This window comes from Monosiga brevicollis, genomic scaffold (genome assembly GCF_000002865.3).
Source record: "Monosiga brevicollis MX1 MONBRscaffold_6 genomic scaffold, whole genome shotgun sequence".
NCBI classification, from domain to species: Eukaryota; class Choanoflagellata; order Craspedida; family Salpingoecidae; genus Monosiga; species Monosiga brevicollis.
The window spans coordinates 380,091-388,870 of record NW_001865043.1 but is presented as its reverse complement, the minus strand read 5'-3'; the positions used below and the strand labels follow the sequence as shown (position 1 = coordinate 388,870).

Genomic DNA, 8,780 nt, shown 5'->3' with positions numbered 1-8,780 from the left:
TTAGAGCAGTTGCAGACTTGATGCACGAAGAGTGATTGATGCACGATTGCCAGCAAACGTGATCAGGTGGTACGACCGAGTTTTTGAGCTTTTTTTTTTATCAGGTTCAAAGTGTAAAATTGACGTGAACCAACTCCACGAGCGCAGCCCAGCCTAATCATCAGCATCACGCTGCTTGCGTCGCTTGGGTCCGGGTCGCCCGGCTTGCGAGGCGGCTTGGCGGGCGCGGCGCTTCTCCTCCTTTCCATCAGAACGATAGATTTGCTTGAGCGCTTCCTTGCGACGCTGAGCTGACTTGTTCTCCTCGATGGCCTTGGCCTTCAGATACTCCTACAAACATCCAACAGCCCAAAGTCAGAAACGAGCTCGACCAGCAGCGGTGAGTACACTGATCGTCTCGTAACATACCGCACGGCGGGCAGCCTGAGCCTGGTTGCGCTTTTGCTGCTTGTCCTTGTTGATGGTGTTTAATTGCTGCATGAGGCGGGCCAGTTTCTTGTCGCGCGGCTCAGAAATGAGGGCCCGACGTTGCTCCAAGTTGGGTCGACGCCGAGCCGCACTCAACTATCATCAATCAAACGGGCACCAGTGAGACGAGACAGGCGGCAGCGCAAAGCGGTTGGTCAGACACTAAACCAGAAATGGCCAAAGCCAAGAATAAAAAGAGGCAAGCGCCCTCCGCTCCAAGCCCACCCATCACGCGTGACCGCACCTTTGGCTTGCTCTTGTACGGCAAATTCGCCTCAATGGACTTGGGAATGCGCAATGCATTGAACTTGCGCTCCTGGCGCTCAATGGGGCGGTATTCGGAGCTTTTACTGGTGACAAGTTTAACACGAGTACCACAAGCGCGACATGAGCGACTCATTCATCAAGCACCAGTCGATAGGCCAGGACAGGTAGGCGCTTTGGGACAAACTTCTTAGGAATGGGCACGTCGTGCAGCAGACGCAATTGACCCGTGGTCTTCATGCCAGTCCACGCCTTTTTATCTTCCAGCAGCAAAGACATGACGGGGTTGTAATACTCGGGTGGCTTGACCTGTACCACAAAGGTTGCAGATCAGCGCAAGAACATGAGCAGACTTCACCCCAATTCATCAGCATAAAACAAGTTAAGCACGTACCGGGTACCAAGTACGCATGAAGATGATATCAGACATGAGGATCTTGTCCTCAAACGTTGCACGAAACTGAACGGCACAGAAAGTGCGCGAGTGAGAGCAGAAGGATAACAAAACGGTTCTCAGTCATTCGAAATGTGTGGGCCGGAGTAAGCAACGTGCATGTACACATGTGTAGGACAAAGTGCAAACCTACCGCGCCCTCTGGTGCCTTGAGTGCTCGCTTGACCTGGCCACGAATGCCTGACACCGTACGAAGTGAAGCGCCCTCAAACTTTGCCACCTCCAGGGAAGAGTTGAACATGTCCCGGACAAAGGCAGTGTTTTTGAAGATCTGTGGACAACAGGTTCGGCGCGTGAGCCCACGCACACGATATGGCCAAAGAAATGCGACCGGCATTTGCGCATGAATAAACAGCCAACCTTCATGGGGTAGCCGACGAGCTTGAGTTTCTTCACAACGTCCGACGTCTTGTCCAATTCAGCCACGACACCCGTGCCCGTGATGCGGAAGTTGTTGCTCACCTGCATTGACACCCCAGACACACATGGTCAGATTATTTAAAAAAAAAAAAAAACGCCGAGGAAGTGTTCAAAGGCAGGCGTGGTAAGATGGTGCGCATTCCGTGCTTCAACACACACCGATGAGACGCTCTGAATCGTCAGACAACCCGTGCCGGGCGGTGTGATGGGGCCTATGCACGCGCAGATGATTGGGCCGCAAGTGCGTGAGAGAAATCGAGATCAGTTTCAGCAGTAGTAGAGCGAGACCCCGAGACGGGCTGGGATGGTGTGCGCACTCACCATAAAAGACTGCCACGCAGTGCATGTGCTCAGGCGTATACTTGAGCATGCGGTTGCGGAAGTTAACGTCCATGATGGCATAAATTGGCATGGTCTCGAACCGGCGCCAGCCGAGAGACATGATGACAGGGTTGCGCGTTTTGAGAATGCGCGGATGCCACCTGTAAGCGGGATGAGGATGGTGAAAAGGACGGTGTACTGCCAGACCACGATCCCAGAGTGTGTTGCTGGCATGACAGAAAGCAGCTTTGCTCTCCGAGACAAACGCCCCAACAACGCACCGATGCTTTTTGAAACGGAGCTGAACAAAGCCGAGCTCGGACTCGTTGGGCAAAAGAGCACCCAAGAAGACGGGGTAGGTGGGGTCAAAGCGTTCAATGAGCTCGCAGGGTACGCCTTCGAGAACAATGCGCACGTAGAGGCCGGGTCGATAGCCCTCATACTGGACGCGCAGTTCCTCGGGATCATCCGCAAACTCATCCACGTTGAAGCGCAGCTGCTCCTCGACAGCATCCTTCACCTGTGGGTCGCCACCCAAGACAAAAGGCAAGCCGGCGCAAAATTGTGCGTCAGAACCAATTGTAGAGTCGGCTCCAAACCACGACACATGATCCTCGAGCTACGCAATGCTTGGCAAGTGCTAAAGCTCAACTCACCTCATCAAAATGCGTCTTGCCGCCACCCGTCACCTTGTCATATTCGTCGTCGAAAAGGGCTTTCATGCGGGCTTTCTTGAACGCACGGCGTTCTGTAGCTGACATGTCCTTTTTGCTCTTCACAGCTGCCTCACCGTCAGCCGGTCCTTCCTCGTTGTCCCCATCATCAGCTCCCTCCTCGCCTTGGGCCTTGCCACTCTCGGCACCGCCTGTGTCACCGTGCCAAACCATGTTAAGGGACCGCTGCGTTGGAGACACAGAACGAATCCAATTATGCCTTGAAACGATCGGACAGAACAAACCTTCATGCTTTTCGCCCGTTTCGAGGTCCTCAAAATCGCCATAGACCTCCTCATCCTCGGACATTTCGCCGGCTAGCGCAGCCTCGTGATGACGGAGCAAGGTTGCCGCATCTGATGACGCGTCCCATTTGCCAGTCACGAAGCGGTCTCGGATGCTTGCCAACACCTGAACAAAATGAGCAAGTGTTGAGTTCACACGACTGGGCAAACACACCTGTGGCTATGATGTAGAGCCTACGAGATCATTTACAAATACAAACCTCGGGTTGAGACCAATCATGGGCGACGGTCAGGAGAACGTCAGGACGAGAGCTGTCGGAGATCTCCAGTGCCTCCATCTCCTCTTTGACCTGCATAAGATGACCAACACACCAGTGACATGGCATGAGACATGCACCGGCCGCTTGATGTCCAAACGCATCGGAGCCCAACACGACCATACCTTGAACAGATCATCTTCATCCCCACTATCCGCAGAATCATTGGCACGTTCGTGGTCCTCTGCCTCCTCGTCGGACGAAGCATCAGATTCGGGCACATCAAACTCTGCGCAAGGAACGACAACACAGATGCCAAAAGTAAAATGAGGGCCGTGTGCAGCGTCAAAGGTGACGCCGATACGCTGCGTGGACAGTAAGCATACCAGCTCCGTAGACCATGCGTTGAATATTGACGGCTTGACGCTCGTAGAAGGAACGGGCCGCTCGCTCCAGCATACCATCTTTCCATTTGGCTCCACCTAGCGTGAGCCCATAACGTGATGAAGAAAAAGTCTTTTGAGCCTTCGCGAGAGCACATACAGCAGCAGTGCGGAGGAGTCTAAGCAATTGATAACGCACCGACTGTCTCAACCTCGCCATCACTATCCTTCTCGTCCTCGCCCTCCTCGTCCTCCTCATCGTCCTCATCGTCCTCCTCATCGTCCTCCTCATCGTCCTCCTCATCGTCCTCGTTCAAATCTGCTGATGTTGAGCGATGTGCGCTCAAAATGCCTCCGTCTGCCAGGTTCATGTCGTCGCCGTCGTCCTCGTCGCCGTCTTCATTGCTGTCTTCTGCATCATCCTCTGCGCTCTCCATCTCACCATTCTCATTCTCCGGCATGACATGATCCTCCTCCTCATCGTCAGAACCGGCATCGGACTCAAACGCCAAGTCCTCCTTGGTCTCTGCTGGTTCGTCTGCAAAAATAGCACGGCGACGAGCACGGCCCTCGCTGACCACGCGCTGCTCAACGGGTTGACTGTAGGATATCATGACAAAGCAAGAAATGAGAAAGGCCTTGAGCAAGGAAGATTAACAAGCACGACTCGTGGACTTACAGGCGCTTGGTCGCAGCCTGTGCAGAGACGGCGCCCGTGGCTTCCTCGTCATCTTCATCCTCGTCCTCATCTTCACCTTCTTCGAGCCAGGCGTCATCACCAGCCTCTTCGTCCTCGTCCTCGTCCTCATCTTCATCCTCATCCTCATCCTCGTCGTCATCCTCCACGTCCGATTCTTCGCCTGGCTGGGCCGACTGGACATCTTTCAATCGAAGGGCGGATGAACCGCTGAAAAGTTGCAAGCCCTAGAAGATGAAAACAAGCGACGTGTTCCAAAAGATGAGATGACGCACGAACCACCCAGCAACGGGCCCAAGTCACGATTGCCAGATCAGCTACCAACTTGATCAAGATCCGTGTCCATCTGAGCAGAGGCCTCGTTGTCTTCATCCTCACCATCGACGTTGTCTTCGTTGGAATGGCCAAGAAGGCGTGCATCCTCATCGCGCTCCTCACCCAGGGGTGGAGGGACCAGGTCGTGTGTTTTAAGGTCATGGATCAACTGCTCACGAGTATCGGTGATGCCAAACTCATTCTCCATGGCAGAGCTAGAACCATGGCTCTTCTTGTCCAGATGAGGCATCTCCACAAAGACGGCATCTTGGTCGTAAAGGATGCCACCAACGTCAGACATGGGGGCATAAATGAGCTTGTCACGATCATCGAGACGACGCTTCTTCTTGACATCCTGATCGGTTTGAGGAGGAGGACAGGGGTCTGCCAGCAACTGGATTGATTCCATGGCGAGATCACCACAACCCGGGACGTGTACCCGCATGCCTGTGGCAGACGCAGCATGAGAAGAAATGACCCGCCAAAAAAACGTGCAGAGCTCGCGTCAAGGAGCGAAAGGGAGGCGCTCTGATTCAAGCGCTCTTGAGCTGTATAGCAAATGCTGGCTCCATACCTTCTTTGAGATGAGTACCGCGCACATAACCAAAGACGGCCACGCGTCGGTCCACCTTGCGGTCCCGCCTCACATCTTCGGGATCAGTAATGTCCTCCAAGCTACAAAGATAAAGCAGGCAGATGTGTCAGAGTGCGATAGTGCTGCAACTGGGCAGAGGCAAGCGACAGCCCGGTCCGCACCGGTCAGCCACGACGTAGCTGTGGGCATTGCGCCACAAAAGAGGCCGGAACTTGACCACGGAAATGAAGCGAGTGAGGTTGTTGACCTCGGTGACGGGGTACATGCCGTGGGAGATGCCGCTGAAGTAGAACAGTTTGGCACCCTGGTGCGATTGATCGTGAGTGGCAGCAACGGGTGGCCAGAAATCATTGGGCATGAGCTTGACACTGGTTGACCACAGGAAGACTGGGGTGTCAACTCCTCTAAGCGCGTGGGCGCCGCAGTGCATGCGGCGGGTGTACCTGGTAGATTTCGGTCCAGAAGCGTTGTTTCAGTTCCTTCTTGACCTTGCGCAGTTGTCGGGCCGTACTGAGTCGATCCAAATGCGTCAGGACACCCATGACCTTGGGAAAACCGTGCGTCTACAATGAACATAAGCGCGTGCGGATGAGGCTGCGCTCATGGGTTGGAGATAGGATGGCTGGATTACGACTGTGTCCTCGCTGGCTGCATGTACTGGCGTGAACAGAGGCACATGGCTCAAGAAGAACCCAGAGACACGAAAGAGCGGATTCATATGATGACCTGAAGAATGTTGAGAAACTCGAAAGTTTCCATTTCAAAACCAAAGCTGCCATCGACGAGCAGAAGAACCTAAGCAGAGAAGGGAGCGCATAGCGCCGGGATAAGCGCGATGCATCATCACAGTGGTCCTTGTGCAGCACTGTGTCACGTGCGAGTTCAATGTTTGTGGAGAGGCAAAGAGGAGGGCAGAGCAGCACGGAGGAAAAGACAGGCTTTCACCGGGGCTCACCAGGTCGGCAATCTTGCCCAGATCAATCATCGAGTTGATGTCATTGGGACACTCGATAAAGGTAAGGCGACGATTTTTACCTAACGATGCAGCCGACGTCGAGTGTGAATTGGGATGGGCAGTGCGATGGAGGTGCCTGTGTGACGATGCGTATATTTTTCCTATGTGTGGTCGCACTCAAGGGAGGGAGGGCTCAAAGTAGGGCGGACCTGCCACGACGGTGATGGGACCCTGAATGGTGTTGAGGGTACGTTTAGCGTAGCGCTTGACAAGGGAGCGGATGAGGGTAGTTTTGCCCACTTGCGGGGGGCCTGCCACAACCACCACAATCGGAGGGGGCAGGCTGCTGGTCCGATTGGCCACGGGGGCATGGTGCTTTTTTGTTTCCCTGCACCGCGAGCGACCGAACATGGGCAGCAAAGACCAGACCAGTTGATGAGCATGGAGAAGGAACCAAGGTTTTCTAGGCACATGCCTGCCCTGCCCTATATGACATGCACCGTTACGCCTGGAATCTCGGGCCTAAAAATTGTCATGGGAGCAAAGAAAGCAACGAACTTGTCTAGAGCATGAAAGACGCGGCGGCGAAACTTGTTCACGCCCTGAATGGCAAAGGCGCGCGGGTCATTGCCTTGACCAGACTTGCCCTTCTTGCTGGCCTTTTTGTTGACCTTGGCGCCACTCTTGGCGGTGTGATGAGCTTTGTGTGATTGATCATCCATGGTGGCGTGTCAAGGCACAGAAGCCTGAGCCGGCAGCTGGGGGAGCAGCGCGCAAAGGTGCAAGCACCAGCTGACAAAGGCCTGCCAACAATCGCCTGCGCAGCCCACACGGCTGCCACAGCCGCCAACACGCAGCCCCAACCAAACCGCTTATCCAAATCCACCAACAACGCCCGCCAACCGAAACCCGAGTCGAGCCTCCGTGTGACCAGACCAGGACTGCCGCCGTCGAGCCACGAGCTTCGTCCAAATGCAAGGAATGGTCTCTCTCTCTCTCTCTCTCTCTCTCTCTCTCTCTCTCTCTCTCTCTCTCTCTCTCTCTCTCTCTCTCTCTCTCTCTCTCTCTACACGTGTGCTCGATGTCAGACAAACTCGGTTCCTTGCGTGTGTGTGTGTGTGTGATGCACTAAAGTGTGATAATGGGCGTACTTTCGCAGCGGCGCTCGCTCAGCGACCAGGAGGATGCGCAAGTGGGTGGTGCTGTGGAGCCTGGTGCTTGCCGTGGGCTCGGCCATTGAGGCTGATGCAGAGTGGCAAGGAATGGGCATGGAGGGTCTGAATTGGGGACTGGCTGACAGTTTTACTTTTCCTGATACCAACTGGGCCGTGTGGATGCGGGCGGTGGGCAACGGGAGCCAGGTCACGTCTGTGACCGCCAATTTTGTCATTCCCGATGCGCCGCAAGATCCGTACGTCGGATGATTGCTTTTTTGTGGTGCTACATGCAGAAGATGCAACAGATGGCAACACCTTGCCAAAACTGGCACCATGTCCCCTTGGTTCTCACGCGCAGTCGATTGTTGCTGCACGCAGAAATGGACCAGCCTCACCAGGCTGGTGGATTGCCTTGGTCAACTCAACGACGCAAAATGCCTATCTTCGCTCAGTCCTGGCTTGGTGAGGCTTCGTTGGAAGATCCTGCATGCTCCTGCTACGGACAAGTCCCTCCGGGACGCGCACCCCAACCTGCCCTTGAGCATCCTCTCAACTTTGTCGATGCTCGTGTCTTGTTTGCTTTTTGAATTGTTTTGTTTTGTTGTTGTGCCCTTGATACCTCAGGGGCAATACGCGACCACAGTTTGCCGTCTTTGGAGAGGCATATCGGGACTACAATCACTCTTACTGGCAGGTGCGCACCTCTGTCCCGGCTTGGGTGCCGTGACTGGAGCAAGGTGGGAGTAGCCCGCCTGTCTGGCACTTAATCTGACCTGGGCTTGTGGGATGGTTCCCTCGAGCACGCAGGCGCGGCCTATGCATGTACTACCCGGATCAACAGTGGGATTGACCATGAAGCTTACTTCTGGAGGCGACTACCACTTTGTGTTTACCTCGGTCTCACGAATTTTGCAGGAAGGGGATCTCTGGGCCGGCCCTGGTGACCACTACGGCGACCTTGTCATTGGGATGGAGAATGCACCCTTGAACTGTGAGACCATGCCCGGAAATGGCCAAGTCGCCTTTTCCGGTCTCACCGTAACCTGGGCCAACGGTCATAAGCTGACCGCTGCGGATTTGGTCCAGGATTCGCTTCCGGACAACACCCAGGCATGCGACGTGACCATCAATGCGACGACAAGTGCCTCCGTTTTGGGCCCCCACGTTGATGTGCAATTTGCCTTTGCCACCGGATAACTTCGCGCACAAACTGTTGGCTAGGGTCGAGAGGGTCCCTTAGTTTGCCAGCTTTTACTCTTCTCTTCCTTTTTACATCTCTCTGCCTGTCTCGCTCTGAGCAGCAAGCGCCTGTGACCTCTGTGAGGGACTCGCGTTTGCCGTCAGTGCCCATCCCCTTCACTGCTGTCGGGGCCATTTTGTCTTACATTTATAGTGTAGTCGTATCACACTATGCCGGCATCATGTGGCTGTCGCTTTGAAATTGAAGCCTCGCGTCCTTACACACAGTCCAAGCAGTGCATAAGCATGTCCGTGTCTCGGAGCGCTTGATGTGTGTGTGACTCCATGCGCCTCTGG

General features: G+C 54.6%; 2 protein-coding genes across 2 annotated transcripts in view; one reads left to right on the top strand and one right to left on the bottom strand.

The window, feature by feature from the left end:
• Positions 1–228: 228 nt before the first annotated feature.
• MONBRDRAFT_635 (uncharacterized protein) lies at positions 229–6,495 on the bottom strand (the record flags this gene model as incomplete). The annotated part of the gene is made up of 22 exons (XM_001744422.1): positions 229–330; positions 409–564; positions 701–818; positions 920–1,041; positions 1,127–1,192; positions 1,320–1,457; positions 1,547–1,648; positions 1,766–1,818; positions 1,928–2,088; positions 2,209–2,447; positions 2,584–2,753; positions 2,877–3,051; positions 3,146–3,217; positions 3,283–3,386; positions 3,529–3,624; positions 4,601–4,984; positions 5,112–5,212; positions 5,294–5,436; positions 5,576–5,695; positions 5,859–5,927; positions 6,088–6,167; positions 6,297–6,495. Coding segments are annotated over 22 exons (2,970 nt in total), but the record flags the coding sequence as incomplete, so codon positions are not given.
• Positions 6,496–7,059: 564 nt separating this feature from the next.
• Positions 7,060–8,780, top strand: part of MONBRDRAFT_31831 (uncharacterized protein) — a gene marked incomplete at both ends in the record, with an annotated part of 3,645 nt that continues 1,924 nt past the window's right edge. The window contains 5 exons of the mRNA XM_001744611.1: positions 7,060–7,159; positions 7,339–7,498; positions 7,623–7,706; positions 7,869–7,938; positions 8,052–8,414. Of these exons, the coding sequence (XP_001744663.1) occupies positions 7,060–7,159; positions 7,339–7,498; positions 7,623–7,706; positions 7,869–7,938; positions 8,052–8,414 (777 nt within the window). The remainder of the gene's footprint in view (positions 7,160–7,338; positions 7,499–7,622; positions 7,707–7,868; positions 7,939–8,051; positions 8,415–8,780) is intronic.